Source organism: Ranitomeya imitator, chromosome 1, assembly GCF_032444005.1.
Source record: "Ranitomeya imitator isolate aRanImi1 chromosome 1, aRanImi1.pri, whole genome shotgun sequence".
Classification (NCBI taxonomy): Eukaryota; Metazoa; Chordata; class Amphibia; order Anura; family Dendrobatidae; genus Ranitomeya; species Ranitomeya imitator.
The window spans coordinates 7,992,639-8,011,700 of record NC_091282.1 but is presented as its reverse complement, the minus strand read 5'-3'; the positions used below and the strand labels follow the sequence as shown (position 1 = coordinate 8,011,700).

The following is a 19,062-nucleotide window of genomic DNA, read 5'->3' as shown; positions in this document are numbered from 1 at the left end:
ATATTGATGCAAGCGTGAAGGAAAGCAGAGCAAAGGAGACAATATAAGAGGGAGATCAGCCAGGAGCAGGCTGCCTCCTTCTGAGGTGCAGAAATTCGGTAGCCAGAATATCAAGGGAGTAAGGACCTTTATGCTTTACTTCAGAGATTGGCAGGACAGCTAATTGCAAGTTACCTGTCCGCACCTACACCCAGGAGGCACGGTGGCATCCCTCAGAGGCTGGGGTGTTCTAGAGTCCCTACAAACAGCCTCAAGCCACTAGTCATACGGGTTTGTCCTATCCATCTGGAGGACAGAGAGAAAGATAACATCTAGAACATCTACAACAGTTGTGAGGACCTTATGAGAGGCTCAGCAGGGAGGTACTACAACACCCAGGTGCTAGAGGAAGGCTACTGATTTCCACCTGGATAAGGGGACTCTGGATTTGCCTCCAAACCAGCCGGACTCTGCCTGCCCTGTGATCTGGTGCTCTGGACTGTGGATGCTGAAGTCTTCAGTAAAGGTAAAGAGACTGCAACCTTGTGTCCTCGTTCTTCACTGCGTCTCTCACCATCCACCATCTACACACTGGGAGCCCTGGGGACATACAGTTAGGGCCAGAAATATTTGGACAGTGACACAAGTTTTGTTAATTTAGCTGTTTACAAATACATGTTCAGAAATACAATTATATATATAATATGGGCTGAAAGTGCACACTCCCAGCTGCAATATGATAGTTTCCACATCCAAATCGGAGAAAGGGTTTAGGAATCATAGCTCAGTAATGCATAGCGTCCTCTTTTTCAAGGGACCAAAAGTAATTGGACAATGGACTCTAAGGGCTGCAATTAACTCTGAAGGCGTCTCCCTCGTTAACCTGTAATCAATGAAGTAGTTAAAAGGTCAGGGGTGGATTCCAGGTGTGTGGTTTTGCATTTGGAAGCTGTTGCTGTGAGCAGACAACATGCGGTCAAAGGAACTCTCAATTGAGGTGAAGCAGAACATCCTGAGGCTGAAAAAAAAGAAAAAATCCATCAGAGAGATAGCAGACATGCTTGGAGTAGCAAAATCAACAGTTGGGTACATTCTGAGAAAAAAGGAATTGACTGGTGAGCTTGGGAACTCAAAAAGGCCTGGGCGTCCACGGATGACAACAGTGGTGGATGATCGCCGCATACTTAATTTGGTGAAGAAGAACCCGTTCACAACATCAACTGAAGTCCAGAACACTCTCGGTGAAGTAGGTGTATCTGTCTCTAAGTCAACAGTAAAGAGAAGACTCCATGACAGTAAATACAAAGGGTTCACATCTAGATGCAAACCATTCATCAATACCAAAAATAGACAGAAAAAAACCTCAAGAAGCCAGCTCAGTTCTGGAAAAGTATTCTATGGACAGATGAGACAAAGATCAACCTGTACCAGAATGATGGGAGAAGAAAGGGAACGGCACATGATCCAAGGCACCCCACATCCTCTGTAAAACATGGTGGAGGCAACGTGATGGCATGGGCGTGCATGGCTTTCACTGGCACTGGGTCACTTGTGTTTATTGATGACATAAGAGCAGACAAGAGTAGCCGGATGAATTCTGAAGTGGACCGGGATAGACTTTCAGCCCAGATTCAGCCAAATGCTGCAAAGTTGATTGGACGGCGCTTCATAGTACAGATGGACAATGACCCCAAGCATACAGCCAAAGCTACCCAGGAGTTCATGAGTGCCAAAAAGTGGCACATTCTGCAATGGCCAAGTCAATCTCCAGATCTAAACCCAATTGAGCATGCATTTCACTTGCTCAAATCCAGACTTAAGACGGAAAGACCCACAAACAAGCAAGACCTGAAGGCTGCGGCTGTAAAGGCCTGGCAAAGCATTAAGAAGGAGGAAACCCAGCGTTTGGTGATGTCCATGGTTTCCAGACTTAAGGCAGTGATTGCCTCCAAAGGATTTGCAACAAAATATTGAAAATAAAAATATTTTGTTTGGGTTATGTTTATTTGTCCAATTACTTTTGACCTCCTAAAATGTGGAGTGTTTGTAAAGAAATGTGTAAAATTCCTACATTTTCTATCAGATATTTTTGTTCAACCCTTCAAATTAAACGTTACAATCTGCACTTGAATTCTGTTGTAGAGGTTTCATTTCAAATCCAATGTGGTGGCATGCAGAGCCCAACTCGCGAAAATTGTGTCACTGTCCAAATATTTCTGGCCCTAACTGTACTTCACCTGTGGGAAGGTATACCATCTAGCTGCCATTCCATCACCCCAGCGGACCCCTAAGCAGCATCGGTCACCCTGACCGAATACCACAGGTGGCGTCACGAACATTTCCCCTTTAAAGACCTTCCCCTTTTAGACGGACGTCCCAGGGCCCCGGACCGGGTCAGCCACCATGACATCCCCCTTGAGAACCGAAGGGCCCGGTACCAAGTTCCCCTAGCCCTCGGGGTCGCTCCATCTTTTAGCGTCATGAGCAGGATCTACTTAAGCCTGAAAATCAGGTCATGTGCGCCTAAGAACTGTGCCAGAACTGTGTTGAAATGTGATTTGCTGAAAGACTGTGTATTGCCATTTCCCGCCAAAATCCGCCATTGCCGCGCAGCGTGGAGCGCAAGGGGGAGGAGACGTACCTTCATGGGCGGAGCTAGCCTAAAAGAGCGCAAAGCAGGAAGAACGGGTGCCGCGTTGCTGACTGGAACGGCGGAAGTGAAGATGTCGTACAGCGGAGCCCCAAAGAGAGATGCGGGCTTCTATCAGGTTAGCGAGGGGGAAGAACAATGTCTAACCCAGGAGGGGAGTTGGAGGCGATCGCAGCTGCAGACCTAATAGCACCCCCAGGCCTCACCGCACACGTGCCCGCAGATCCCACGATAGATGCAGCTGCAGGCCTTGTACCGCCGCCAGGTCCCGCAGAGCCTGCCGCTCCCATCAGCCATCTGGGCACCGCCACAGCTACAAAGGCCATCATGCCCCTCTCCATGCCGTACATACCTGGAGCAGCCTGGCTCCCATAATATTTTTGAGAATCGCGTACATTAGCTGACTTTAAAGAAAGACTCTGCAGCCTGCTTGAAGTTTATCCTCTGACAGAGCATCAGAAAGTTCACATGGTAACAGGCCAACTGTTTGGAGCGGCCCTGAGGGAGGTGAAATCCTGGCCAGCTGCGGATAAAGGGACTGTGCAGCAGATCTTTGCGAAGCTTAAAACCACATTTGACACCCGCACCGCTACAGAAATCAAATTGAAGTTTTATGGGTGCAAGCAGAGGCCGCAGGATAGTCTATGGAACTATGCCCTAAATCTCAAGGAAGCATTGCGGGCAATCGGGCAGGTTGACCCTAACAGTGTGCCAGATGAGGACAAACTCTTAAAGGACCAGTTCATTGAAGGACTCCTGTGCAGTAACCAAAGGGCCCAACTGCACCTCCTGGCCATGCAGAATCCTGACCTGGCCTTTGCGCAGTTCAAAGACAAGGCAATCCAAGTGCTACAGGAACGGCAGCTCAGCCATGCAGTTCCCCCTAGGCGTCCAGCCCTCACGTACCACCAGAAGGTGGCACCCTGTCCTGAAGTCTCTGCTGAGGCCGATGCCCAGATGCTTGAGGATGATTCTCCCGCTGGACTACGCCTCCAGCTACAGGAGCTGACCAAGAACATTGCTGCGCTAGCCCGGACCATGCAGTCCCTACAGGAGGCCCACAAGGAGAAGATCAACCTGGCTTCTAGACCGGAGGATGTTCCCTGGCGACGACAGAAGAAGATCCTGCCGACCAGAGGCAGAGACCTCTGGGGCAGAGGACCAATCCTCAGGAGTAGGACGACCAGGCCCGCAAAACTGGAGAGCCAAGTACATTGGAGGACGACCTGTTCTCCCCATTGTGATCAACGGTACCCCATGAACGCTCTGTTGGACACCAGTTCTCAGGTGACAACTATGCCTAACATCCTTTATAAACGTTATTGGGCTGACACCGACATTACTCGTGGCCCTGATAATGATTTCACCATAGTAGCCAGTAATGGTCAGCCATTACCACAAGTGGGATACAAAGAGGTCACCATTAAAGTGGGGCGGGTAGAGTTAAAATCCCAAGGGATCGTGATTGTTGATATTGATCGCCGTGAATGTAACCCTAAGATGACCATTGGTACTAATGTCATAGAAAATTGTCTTGCAGAGGTTATTCTCTTGTTACGGCAAGTAGCAGAAACAGCTGGTTACAGTGAGCAACGTGTCCTGCAGAAAGAAATCAAACTTTTGGTACAGAGACAGCAGGTAGAACTATCTGGTGGAGAAATTGGCCGTGCCACAGTGAGTGATTCAATCCCCATCGCAATACCCCCCAGGAGTGAAATGTTAATATGGTGTTGGGCAGCAATAGGCCTCAGAGGTAAAGACTACCAAGCCCTGGTAGAACCTGTGTATTCAGATAGTAGGCCCACCCTCCTGACAGCCAGAGGGGTGGTTGAAGTCCGCAAGGGGAGGTTGCCAGTACGTCTCCTTAACTGTGGAGAGGAAGAAGTCCACCTAACGAGATATGCCATACTTGCCAAACTGTTTACTGTTGATAAAAATGTGATACAGGCAACAGAACCCTTGGTCCCGTTCAACCAGGTGGAGGACAATGGCTCTGCAGGACAAATGGAAGATTGGTGTCAGAAATTACACGTGGGCACTGATTCTACCCCATCACACCAAAAACGAGGGGCTTACAGGGTGGTTCATGAGTATGAGCTGGTATTCAGCAAGCACCCCCTAGATTTTGGGCAGGTAAAAGAGATTCAACATCATATCCCCACGGGAGATCATCCGCCCATTAAAAAGAGATACCGTCCTGTACCCCCAGCTCATTATCAATGTGCCAAAGACATGTTGCGAGAGATGAAGGAGGCTGGGGTAGTTAAAGACAGTTGTAGCCCCTGGGCAGCTCCATTAGTCCTCGTCCGGAAAAAGGACGGCACAATGAGGATGTGTGTAGATTATAGGCAGAAAAACCGCATTACACACAAAGATGCATACCCTTTGCCTAGAATAGAAGAATCATTAGCTGCTTTAAAATCTGCTAACTACTTCTCTACCTTGAATTTCACCAGTGGGTAAAGGCAGGTTCCCGTAGCAGAGGCAGACAAAGAAAAGATGGCCTTCACCACGCCGATGGGTCTCTGTGAATTCAACTACATGCCATTCGGACTGTGCAACGCCCCAGGAACGTTTCAGAGGATGATGGAGGGCTGTCTTGGACACAAGAACTTTGAAATCGTCTTGCTGTATCTGGACGATGTCATTGTCTTCTCCAAGACTTATGAGGACCATCTGGAGCACCTGGCCGAGGTGTTCGAAGCCCTGTCCAACTTTGGCCTAAAGGTAAAACCATCCAAATGCCATCTGTTAAAGCCCAAGGGGCCATGTAGTGAGTGCCGAAGGAGTGGCCCCAGACCCTGACAAGGTCACTGTGATCAGAGACTGGCTGAAGCCCAGCAACCTCCATGAAGTCCGGCAGCTCCTTGTGTTGGTAGGCTATTACAGAAGATTTATCAAAGACTTCACCAAGAAAGCCGCACCACTACAAGACCTGTTAGTGGGCCAATCCAAGAAAACCAAGGGTAAGAATACCCCATTTGACTGGAACGATGGACTTGAGAGATCCTTCACTTGTTTGAAGTTGGCTCTCCCAGGAGATGAAGTACTGGCTTACCCTGAATATGACCAACCGTTTGTGCTGTATACGGATGACAGCAACATGGGACTGGGAGCCGTGTTGTCCCAGGTCCAGAAAAGAAAGGGTAATTGCTTATGCCAGCAGGAAACTTCGCCCCACTGAAAGGAACCCTGAAAACTACATTTCCTTTAAGCTGGAGTTCCTTGCCATCGTCTGGGCAGTGACAGAGAGATTTAAGCACTACCTGGCCTCAGCAAAATTCACCGTCTTCACGGACAACAATCCTCTGACACACTTGGACACAGCAAAACTTGGTGCCTTAGAGCAGCGGTGGATGGCCCGGTTGTCCAATTATGATTTTACCATCAAGTACTGGGCAGAGCACAAGAATGCGAATGCCGATGCATTGTCTAGAATGCCCAACTTGCCCAAAAAGGGAGAAGACTCGGAAACACTCGAGGAGATAGAGTTGCCAGCTTTCCATCGCCCCAAGGTATTCCCATCATGTGAGGAACAGGCGCAAGAACAAGCAGGAAGCCACACTGAATCCCCTGCCCCACCATGGATGGGAAGAGACCCAGGACAGTGACCCCATGGTCCGTCGGGCGAAAGAACTCCTGATGCAGGCAGGTTCACACCCTGGCCCAGATGATCCACAAAAGACGCAACAACTGTGAAAGGAGAAAGGCAAACTGTTTATCCATGATGGTAAGCTGTGCCGAAGAAGCATCGACCCACGCACTCATAAGTTGGTTTGGCAGATAGTGGTCCCAAGACCAGATGCGCCAATGATTCTGGAAGCATACCACGATGGAACAGGACACTTCGGATGGAAGAAGTTAGAGATCCTGCTTCGTGGAAAGTTCTACTGGATTGGTATGAGAGAAACCATCGAAAAGTGGTGCCGAGAGTGTGGCCCGTGTAGCCTGCGCAGAAAGGACAATGACAGCTAGAGGGCTCCCCTACAGCCCATAGTCACCCAACAACCACTTGAGTTGGTCGCACTAGATCATGTGAAGCTAACACCAAGCCGATCAGGCTATGTCTATGCTCTCACCATTGTGGATCATTACTCCAGATTCCTGGTAGTTGTACCTGTCAAGGATCTGACAGCAAGAACAGCAGCCAAGGCATTCCAACGGTATTTCTGTAGACTACACAGATACCCAGAGAAGGTCCTTACTGATCAAGGTCCAGCCTTTGAAGCGGAAGTGTTTCAAGAGTTCTGCAACCTGTACGGATGCAAAAAGATCAGAACAACTCCGTATCACCAACAAACCAATGGAATGTGTGAGAAGATGAACCAAGTAGTGATTGACCTACTGAAAACCTTACCTGTACAGGAAAGGAACTTATGGCCAGAAAAGTTGCCAGACTTGGTAGATTTGTACAACCACATTTCAGTGAATTCCACCAACTGTACTCCAGCATACCTGATGAAAGGAAGATCCAGCAAACTACCTGTTGATCTAGACATGGAAGTCCTAACCCCAGAAAATCCATCATCTGATGCGGATTGGGATACAGAAAGACATCGAAAGTACCGCCAAGTACAAAAGTGTGTAGAGAGAAGTCTATCTCAAGTCAGACAAAAACAAGAGATAGACTACAACCAACATGCTCCTGCAATTCCCTTGTCACCAGGTGAACAAGTGTTAAGGCGTAAAAGGAGAATGAGCAAATTTGATGATCAGTGGGAAGCAGAAGCATATACTATCTTACCGTCCAACTTTGACAATACTAAAGTCTGTCTTATCAGCAAAGATGGAGGAGAAACTTCGACGGCAGTAGCCAGAGACCATCTCAAGAAATGCCCTGATAAATTGAGGAACATCGAAACAAATCCAGGAACAACTCCACCTGTGGAAGAGAAGGTGATACACACTGTTCTTGGAGATTTTCCCCAGTCTTCGACTCAACACAGGTATCACGATGGCCTGATTTACTTAACGTTTCCTCAGCTGGAAATACCGGAACAAAGTGTGAGTCAGAACCATCCAGAACCTGAAGAGACTCCACACCAACAGGTTCAAGCAGCAATTGTCACCTCAACAGTGGCTCAGCAACAGCAGATTCCGATAGAAAACGTCATGCCAGCTGTCGAATCGGCAAGTCCACCCTCTGCTATTGGCGAATCTGCAATGCCTACAGAAAATAGAAGTAGTCCCAACAGGTCCAGTATTCCCCTGCTACATAGACTCACAAGAAGTGTAGCCAAGAGACAGTGCACTATACCAGTGGTAGCAAAAACCATGAATCCTGTCAGGTCACAGCAACTCCTGTATTACATAGGTCTACACATGTTTACCTAAAGACTTTTCTTGTAAATAGTTTGGCACCTCCAAGGTGCACCTTGGTGGTGCACCTTGATTCTGCCCACTTTGCCAGTGTGGGTAGAGCCTTTCTTTGTTTCATCTGACCAAAGACAATAACAGATCTACTTTTATAAACTGTTTTTTGCAACGTTCAAGTGTTCTCACCTCCCATAAAGGGAAGCTTAGGATATTAACTTGTTTAATAGCATTTGAAAAAAATAATTGCATGTCTTTTTGCTAATGTATTGTTGGGTCCTGGTCAGTGCAGTAATATCATTTCTGTTATGATTAGGTAATTCAGTTCCACAATGGACATAGAAGTCAGAGCACATACAGTGACCTGACAATAACCCAAAAACATAGAACGAGCTCTGAGACGTGGGAACTCTGCTGACCGCAATCCCTAATCCTCTCCAACAACAGTAGAGGCAGCCGTGGATTGCGCCTAACGCTCCCTATGCAACTCGGCACAGCCTGAGAAACTAGCTAGCCTGCAGAAAGAAAATAAGCCTACCTTGCCTCAGAGAAATACCCCAAAGGAAAAGGCAGCCCCCACATATAATGACTGTGAGTTAAGATGAAAAGACAAACGTAGAGATGAAATAGATTTAGCAAAGTGAGGCCCGACTTTCTGAACAGAGCGAGGATAGGAAAGGTAACTTTGCGGTCAACACAAAACCCTACAAACAACCACGCAAAGGGGGCAAAAATACCCTCCGTACCGACTAACGGCACGGAGGTACACCCTCTGCGTCCCAGAGCTTCCAGCAAGCAAGAAAAACCAAATAAGCAAGCTGGACAGAAAAAAACAGCAAACAAAAATAACAAAAGGGGAACTTAGCTATGCAGAGCAGCAGGCCACAGGAACGATCCAGGAGGAAGCAAGTCCAATACTAGAACATTGACTGGAGGCCAGGATCAGAGCACTAGGTGGAGTTAAATAGAGCAGCACCTAACGACTTCACCACATCACCTGAGGAAGGAAACTCAGAAGCCGCAGTACCACTCTCCTCCACCAACGGAAGCTCATAGTGAGAATCAGCCGAAGTACCACTTGTGACCACAGGAGGGAGCTCTGCCACAGAATTCACAACAGTACCCCCCCTTGAGGAGGGGTCACCGAACCCTCACCAGAGCCTCCAGGATGACCAGGATGAGCCATATGAAAGGCACGAACAAGATCGGGAGCATGGACATCAGAGGCAAAGACCCAGGAATTATCTTCCTCAGCATAACCCTTCCACTTAACCAGATGCTGGAGTTTCCGTCTTGAAACACGAGAATCCAAAATCTTCTCCACAATATACTCCAATTCCCCCTCCACCAAAACCGGGGCAGGAGGATCAACAGATGGAACCATAGGTGCCACGTATCTCCGCAACAATGACCTATGGAATACGTTATGGATGGAAAAAGAATCTGGAAGGGTCAAACGAAAAGACACAGGATTAAGAACCTCAGAAATCCTATACGGACCAATGAAACGAGGTTTAAACTTAGGAGAGGAAACCTTCATAGGAATATGACGAGAAGACAACCAAACCAAATCCCCCAACACGAAGTCGGGGACCCACACAGCGTCTGCGATTAGCGAAACGTTGAGCCTTCTCCTGGGACAAGCTCAAATTGTCCACTACATGAATCCAAATCTGCTGCAACCTGTCCACCACAGCATCCACACCAGGACAGTCCGAAGACTCAACCTGCCCTGAAGAGAAACGAGGATGGAACCCAGAGTTGCAGAAAAACGTCGAAACCAAGGTAGCCGAGCTGGCCCGATTATTAAGGGCGAACTCAGCCAAAGGCAAAAAGGACACCCAGTCATCCTGATCAGCAGAAACAAAGCATCTCAGATATGTTTCCAAGGTCTGATTGGTTCGTTTGGTCTGGCCATTAGTCCGAGGATGGAAAGCCGAGGAAAAAGACAAGTCAATGCCCATCCTTGCACAAAAGGCTCGCCAAAACCTCGAAACAAACTGGGAACCTGTGTCAGAAACGATATTCTCTGGAATGCCATGTAAACGAACCACATGCTGGAAGAACAATGGCACCAAATCAGAGGAGGAAGGTAATTTAGACAAGGGTACCAAATGGACCATCTTAGAGAAGCGATCACAAACCACCCAAATGACTGACATTTTTTGAGAGACGGGAAGATCTGAAATAAAATCCATAGAGATATGTGTCCAAGGCCTCTTTGGGACCGGCAAGGGCAAAAGCAACCCACTAGCACGAGAACAGCAGGGCTTAGCCCGAGCACAAATCCCACAGGACTGCACAAAAGAACGCACATCCCGCGACAGAGATGGCCACCAAAAGGATCTAGCCACTAACTCTCTGGTACCAAAGATTCCAGGATGACCAGCCAACACCGAACAATGAACCTCAGAGATAACTTTATTCGTCCACCTATCAGGGACAAACAGTTTCTCCGCTGGGCAACGATCAGGTTTATTAGCCTGAAATTTTTGCAGCACCCGCCGCAAATCAGGGGAGATGGCAGACACAATTACTCCCTCTTTGAGAATACCCGCCGGCTCAGATAAACCCGGAGAGTCGGGCACAAAACTCCTAGACAGGGCATCCGCCTTCACATTTTTAGAGCCCGGATGTACGAAACCACAAAGTCAAAACGGGCAAAAAACAGCGACCAACGAGCCTGTCTAGGATTCAACCGCTTGGCAGACTCGAGATAAGTCAAGTTCTTATGATCAGTCAAGACCACCACGCGATGCTTAGCGCCTTCAAGCCAATGACGCCACTCCTCGAATGCCCACTTCATGGCCAGCAACTCTCGATTGCCAACATCATAATTTCGCTCAGCAGGCGAAAACGTCCTGGAAAAGAAGGCGCATGGTTTCATCACCGAGCAATCAGAACTTCTCTGCGACAAAACAGCCCCTGCTCCAATCTCAGAAGCATCAACCTCGACCTGGAATGGAAGCGAGACATCTGGTTGACACAACACAGGGGCAGAAGAAAAACGACGCTTCAACTCTTGAAAAGCTTCCACAGCAGCAGAAGACCAATTGACCACATCAGCACCCTTCTTGGTCAAATCGGTCAATGGTTTAGCAATACTAGAAAAATTGCAGATGAAGCGACGATAAAAATTAGCAAAGCCCAGGAACTTTTGCAGACTTTTCAGAGATGTCGGCTGAGTCCAATCATGGATGGCTTGGACCTTAACAGGGTCCATCTCGATAGTGGAAGGGGAAAAAATGAACCCCAAAAATGAAACCTTCTGAACACCAAAGAGACACTTTGATCCCTTCACAAACAAAGAATTAGCACGCAGGACCTGAAACACCGTTCTGACCTGCTTCACATGAGACTCCCAATCATCCGAGAAGATCAAAATATCATCCAAGTATACAATCAGGAATTTATCCAGGTACTCTCGGAAGATGTCATGCATAAAGGACTGAAATACTGATGGAGCATTGGCAAGTCCGAATGGCATTACTAGGTACTCAAAATGGCCCTCGGGCGTATTAAATGCAGTTTTCCATTCATCGCCTCGCTTAATACGCACAAGATTATACGCACCACGAAGATCTATCTTGGTAAACCAACTAGCCCCCTTAATCCGAGCAAACAAATTATTATTATTATTATTATTTATTTATATAGCACCATTGATTCCATGGTGCTGTACATGAGAAGGGGTTACATACAAGTTACAAATATCACATACAGTAAACAAACTAACAATGACGGACTGATACAGAGGGGCGAGGACCCTGCCCTTGCGGGCTTACATTCTACAGATAACAGCGGCAAGGGGTACTGAAATTTAACCGTGATCTTATTTAGAAGGCGGTAATCTATACAAGGTCTTAGTGCACCATCCTTCTTGGCTACAAAAAAGAACCCCGCTCCCAATGGCGACGATGAAGGGCGAATATGCCCCTTCTCCAAGGACTCCTTCACGTAACTCCGCATAGCGGCGTGCTCAGGCACAGATAAATTAAACAGTCGACCTTTTGGGAATTTACTACCAGGAATCAAATCGATAGCACAATCACAATCCCTATGCGGAGGTAGGGTATCGGACTTGGGCTCATCAAATACATCCCGGTAATCAGACAAGAACTCTGGGACCTCAGAAGGGGTGGATGACGAAATAGACAGAAATGGGACATCATCATGTACCCCCTGACAACCCCAGCTGGACACAGACATGGATTTCCAATCTAATACTGGATTATGGACTTGTAGCCATGGCAACCCCAACACGACCACATCATGCAGATTATGCAACACCAGAAAGCAAATAACCTCCTGATGTGCAGGAGTCATGCACATGGTCAGCTGGGTCTAGTACTGAGGCTTATTCTTGGCCAAAGGCGTAGCATCAATTCCTCTCAATGGAATAGGATACTGCAAGGGCTCCAAGAAAAACCCACAACGCCTAGCATACTCCAAGTCCATCAACTTCAGGGCAGCGCCTGAATCCACAAATGCCATGACAGAATAAGATGACAAAGAGCAGATCAAGGTAACGGACAAAAGAAATTTTGACTGTACCGTACCAATGGTGGCAGACCTAGCGAACCGCTTAGTGCGCTTAGGACAATCAGAGATAGCATGAGTGAAATCACCACAGTAGAAACACAGCCCATTCTGACGTCTGTGTTTTTGCCGTTCAACTCTGGTCAAAGTCCTATCGCACTGCATAGGCTCAGGTTTATGCTCAGATAATACCGCCAAATGGTGCACAGATTTACGCTCACGCAAGCGTCGACCGATCTGAATGGCCAAAGACATAGACTCATTCAGACCAGCAGGCATAGGAAATCCCACCATGACATCCTTAAGGGCTTCAGAGAGACCCTTTCTGAAAATAGTTGCGAGCGCACCTTCATTCCATTGAGTGAGTACGGACCACTTTCTAAATTTCTGACAATATACCTCAATCTCATCCTGACCCTGACACAGAGCCAGCAAATTTTTCTCTGCCTGATCCACTGAATTAGGTTCATCGTACAGCAATCCGAGCGCCAGGAAAAACGCATCAATATTACTTAATGCAGGATCTCCCGGCGCAAGAGAAAATGCCCAGTCCTGAGGGTCGCCACGTAAAAAAGAAATAATGATCCTAACTTGTTGAACTGGGTCACCAGAGGAGCGAGGTTTCAAATCCAGAAATAGTTTACAATTATTTTTGAAACTCAGAAATTTAGCTCTATCTCCAAAAAACAAATCAGGAATAGGAATTCTTGGTTCTAACATAGAATTCTGAACCACAAAGTCTTGAATATTTTGTACTCTTGCCGTGAGCTGATCCACACATGAAGACAGACCTTTAATGTCCATCGCTACACCTGTGTCCTGAACCACCCAAATGTCTAGGGGAAAAAAAAGGCAAAACACAGTGCAGAGAAAAAAATGGTCTCAGAACTTCTTTTTTCCCTCTATTGAGAATCATTAGTACTTTGGGCCTCCAGTACTGTTATGATTAGGTAATTCAGTACCGCAATGGACATAGAAGTCAGAGCACATACAGTGACCTGACAATAACCCAAATACATAGAACGAGCTCTGAGACGTGGGAACTCTGGTGACCGCAATCCCTAATCCTCTCCAACAACACTAGAGGCAGCCGTGGATTGCGCCTAACGCTCCCTATGCAACTCGGCACAGCCTGAGAAACTAGCTAGCCTGAAGATAGAAAATAAGCCTACCTTGCCTCAGAGAAATACCCCAAAGGAAAAGGCAGCCCCCACATATAATGACTGTGAATTAAGATGAAAAGACAAACGTAGAGATGAAATAGATTTAGCAAAGTGAGGCCCGACTTTCTGAACAGAGCGAGGATAGGAAAGGTAACTTTGCGGTCAACACAAAACCCTACAAACAACCACGCAAAGGGGGCAAAAAGACCCTCCGTACCGACTAACGGCACGGAGGTACACCCTCTGCGTCCCAGAGCTTCCAGCAAGCAAGAAAAACCAAATAAGCAAGCTGGACAGAAAAAAACAGCAAACAAAAATAACAAAAGGGGAACTTAGCTATGCAGAGCAGCAGGCCACAGGAACGATCCAGGAGGAAGCAAGTCCAATACTAGAACATTGACTGGAGGCCAGGATCAAAGCACTAGGTGGAGTTAAATAGAGCAGCACCTAACGACTTCACCACATCACCTGAGGAAGGAAACTCAGAAGCCGCAGTACCACTCTCCTCCACCAACGGAAGCTCATAGAGAGAATCAGCCGAAGTACCACTTGTGACCACAGGAGGGAGCTCTGCCACAGAATTCACAACACATTTCCCTCTAATAATAATAATAATAATCTTTACTTTTATATAGCACTAACATATTCCGCAGCGCTTTACAGGTTGCACATATTTTCATCACTGTCCCCGTTGGGGCTCACAATCTAAATTCCCTATCAGTATGTCTTTGGAATGTGGAAGGAAACCGGAGTACCCGGAGGAAACACACGCAAACACAGAGAGAACATACAAACTCTTTGCAGATGTTGTCCTTGGTGGGGTTTGAACCCAGGACTCCTATAGAAGGAGTGATGTCATGTTTGAAGGCAATAAAGGAGATCTCTTCACCAGGTAAGCACAATGCATGCAACATCTTCACACTCCAGACCAGAAGGGGGAGCTCTAAGCCTGTTTAAGGTGAACTCCCCTATAAAAACATCCTGATCTGGAGGGAAAGGGAGTTCAGAGTTGAGTTCCTGTCAGGGAGACAGGGGGAGAGGAAGCATAGGAGCTCTGTGGCATGAAGTGCTGCAGCTCCCAGGAAAGAGACATAGAAAGCAGAACATATTGCAGCAAGCATGAAGGAAAGCAGAGCAAAGGAGACAATATAAGAGGGAGATCAGCCAGGAGCAGGTTGCCTCCTTCTGAGGCGCAGGAATCAGGTAGCCAGAATACAGGGGGAGTAAGGATCTCTATGTTTTACTTCAGAGACTGGCAGGACAGCTAATTGCAAGTTACCTGTCCGCACCTACACCCAGGATGCACGGTGGCATCCGTCAGAGGCCGGGGCGTGCTAGAGTCCCTACAAACAGCCTCAAGCCACCAGTCATACGGGTTTGTCCTATCCATCTGGAGGACAGAGAGAGACATAACATCTAGAACATCTACAACAGTTGTGAGGACCTTATGAGAAGCTTAGCAGTAAGGTACAACACCACCCAGGTGCTAGAGGAAGGCTAATGATTTCCACCTGGATAAGGGGACTCTGGATTTGCCTTCAGACCGGCCAGACTCTGCCTGCCCTGTGATTTGGTGCTCTGGACTGTGGATGCTGAAGTCTTCAGTAAAAAGTTACAGAGACTGCAACGTTGTGTCCTCGTTCTTCACTGCGCCTTACACCATCTACATACTGGGAAGCCCTGGGGACATACTTCCCCTGTGGGAAGGTATACCATCTAGCTGCCATAACATCCCCCCAGCGGACCCCTTAAAGCAGCGTCGGTCACCCTGACCGAATACCACAGGTGGCGTAACGAATATTTCCCCTTTAAAGACCTTCCCCTTTTACACGGACGTCCCAGGGCCACAGACCGGGTCAGCCACCGTGACATCCCTCTTGAGAACCGAAGGGCCCGGTACAGAGTTCCCCTAGCCCTTGGGGGCGCTCCATTACCGCATGTTACTGAGGCTGCAGTTCACTGAGAGACGGGAAAATGATCCGAGGTGAGCTGAATGAGATCACCGCGAGCTCCATGAGAATCTGATAGTCACTGAAGCTGCGCTCACAGCACCTTCTTCTCCCATGGTTTTCAGTCTGGACGAACGCATCATGGCACCATCCAAACTGTAAACCACTTATCACAGACATGGGTTATGGCGTGGGACATCTTCACTTCGGATAGGTGAAGGATATGGTTGTTTATTATTTTTTTATTTTTTACAGGGAACAAGGTCTTCAATGGAATGGGTGGAAGAGTGTCATGGTTGTTTATTATTTTCTTTTTTTTCTTTTCTTTTTTTTACAAAGGACAAGGGCTTCAGTGCCGTGGAGGTAAGGTGACTATAACTGTGCTTTTTCTATTTCAAATAAAGGAGTCTGTGTCATTTCAATTAAAGGATTTTATTCAGACTGTGTATTTTTACAATCATACTATGGGGTTAATAATTGATAGACATCTTATAGACACCTGTCCATTACTAACCTGTGGGCTTGATGTCAGCTGCCATAAAACAGCTGACATCAACCCCAGAAATATTACACCACTAATAGATACACCTTTTCTGGGGCTGCCGCGGATTGCTATTTTTAGGCTGAGTGGGCCAATATCCATAGCCCCTTACTAGCCTGAGAATACCAGCCCTCAGCTGTCTACTTTAGCTTGGCTGGTGGTAAAAAATGGTGGAGACTCCTATGCTTGATAACCATCCATGATAAAGCTGACAGCTGAGTATTGCAGCCCACAGCTCTGTTTTGCCTGCCCTGGTTATCAAAAATTGAACAGACCCCACATCATTTTTTTACATCTATTTATTTATCATGCAGGTGCCAGCTGATGAATACTCTCATCAGCGACATCTTCTCTTACTGTTTTACTGTTTTCAGTGACAGCAGGAGTAGGCAGATGGGAGTAGTACTCTCTCATCAGCTGAGACCTGTGACTGGGGGTAAATGTTTACCACTAGTCACAGCTGCTGGCTCACGATGTCATCTGACAGCATGGGAACCACAGACCTATGACCGGCGCAAAAATTTTCTCGACAGTGTTTCTCGCACTTTCATGCAGATGACAGCATGGGAAACACCCGATGTACCTGCTGTCATGGGGTCAGGCGACTTCTTTTTTTTTTATCGCTGTCACCAGATCATGACACATTTGTTAGAACAAACTACATCTGCTGTAATGCTCTGCACATTGGGTATGCGCATGCAGCGGTAACTATTGTCGCAGCAGTCTTGGAATACACCACATCATCAAAATATATCACTGCCACACAATGGTTAACATCATCAATGTAACAATATTTAACACCTTCTCTGTAGATCTGTAGTCTTCTGAGTAATAGCCCGGAGATCTTCCCCACCAATGACACCAGGAGGGCTGCCAGCTTCAGCAAAATTGGCACCACGAGTCCAAAGGAGGACAGAAGTAATGATCTGAAGAAGAAATCAAGACAAGCACAGGAGGATTTTATTTTAGCCTAGAATGCACTGAGCGTGTGCTGATCCCGGCATCCATTCCCCATCCATTCAATCATCGATTTATCCAGCAATTTGTCAATCTATTTCACCACCCGGTCCGTTCATCCATCCCTCGTCCTTCTTACGTCGCTCCACCCATGTATTTCTATTCTACAGCTCTCCCCATTCATTCATCGATCCTCCACAGTTATTATCATCTCTCCATTCACCCCGACAATAGATAAGTAAATGTGTTGAAATTCGTATCATCCAGATTCGCGTGAACCAGTAGAATTCAATTAAGACCAATTAAAATTCGGTCCAAATCAAATCTTCCCCATAAAGATGATTATTTAGCCGTCTCTCCAGAACCCAAAACATAAATGGGAGAAAGGGAGAAATGGTTAAAATAATACGTGATTACACTCCCCTGTCCGAGGCTTGCCCCTTACATGTCCTGCCTCAGGGTCCTCCGGCTCAGTCCTCCACTCGCTGTGAATGGTTTTTCATTGGTCGGGATCTTCTGCCGCTGCCGAGGCCTCCTGTCATCACATTGGGTGCGTCACCCTCCATAATATGCACGACCTCAGGAGGACCAATCAGCTGTAGAAGATCCAGACCGTAGACCAATCCAAAGGGAACTGAAAGGTGGGTAAGCAGAGGGGCAAGTCTAAAGCAGATGGATCATATTGTAGGATTGTTTTATTTTACTTTTACCCTGACCTGTAATGAAGCTAACATAATGGCGGACCACCGGATGTCTTTTTACCTAATTTCTGTAAATCGGATCCCATCTAATTTGGATTCTGACAAACACACATTTTCAGAGAATATGTAATGAATTAGATCTATTACTAATTGATTTGCATTTCTCTAAGCCAACCTTCTGTTGATGTCACTCAGTTCACCATCAATCCCTTCCTCCTTACCTCCATCATCCATACATCCACCCATCGAACACTTCTGTCTCTTATGACTGATAACCCAGGGAATGAATGACGAGTACCGGAGCGGTTCTCATCATCACTGCGATCACTGGAGGCACTGCATTATTGTCATAGAATAGTGGGTTCCGATGTTCTAGGTCTGGATTACATGGATAACATGCGGGACACTGACGGATCCTCACCTTGCTTGACTGGTCAGCGTTGACATCTTGTGATCTGTGGGGCAAACCGTAAAGTAGTGTGAGGTTCATGGCCCCAGCTCAATGTCACACATGAGGGTTTAAGTTGGTATACATGCAGCACATAAACGCATGTTCACACTGGCCATAAAACATATAAAACCTACAAGAAACAAAATGAGCAAAACCCTGCTGTAAGTAAATAAGTAAAAAATAAGTAAAAAGTAAAAGTGCAGCTAAAAAACACAGGGTTCTTAGTAATACTGTTTTTGATCAAAAAAGGCATAAAAGCCATCACACCACGACAAGGTGACTGATCGGGACGGTCCTACGCTGTCTAATATTAAAAACCTTACTATGTGTCAGAGATGACCTCAGTGTGAATAAGGGCAGACAAAAGGACGGGGCCCAACCAGTGAACACCAGGCTGGGTTTTGCTCATTTTGTATCGTGTAGGTTTTGTATGCTTTATGGCCAATGTGAACATGCATTTTTGTGCTGCATGTATACCAACTTAAACCAAGCTCAATTTTTTTTTTTTCTCTCTGTATTTTTGCATTCTATGCAAGCCGGGTGTGGCCTCCCTCTCCTGAGCTGGTAATAACATTTAAAGCTTCCCCAGACTGGTGTCCACTGGTTGGAACTCAGTCCTTTGTCTGCCCTTATTAAAAACCTTACCATGTGTCAGAGTGAATATTAGACAGTGTAGGACCGTCCTGATCAGAGTCACCTTGTCGTGGTGGGATGGCTTTTATACTATTTTTGATCAAAAACAGTATTACTAAGAACCCTGAGTTATTTGAATGCACTTTTTACTTACTTAGTTACAGCAGGGTTTTTGCTCATTTTGTT

General features: G+C 46.8%; 1 protein-coding gene across 2 annotated transcripts in view; it reads right to left on the bottom strand.

Moving 5' to 3' along the window:
• Window positions 1-19,062, bottom strand: part of LOC138657569 (uncharacterized) — a 191,216-nt gene that overhangs the window by 46,575 nt on the left and 125,579 nt on the right. For both annotated transcript variants that reach the window (XM_069745333.1, XM_069745332.1), the window contains exons 5-6: window positions 18,214-18,247; window positions 16,936-17,060 (exon numbers count right to left, since the gene is read on the bottom strand). In XM_069745333.1, the coding sequence (XP_069601434.1) occupies window positions 16,936-17,060; window positions 18,214-18,247 (159 nt within the window). The remainder of the gene's footprint in view (window positions 1-16,935; window positions 17,061-18,213; window positions 18,248-19,062) is intronic.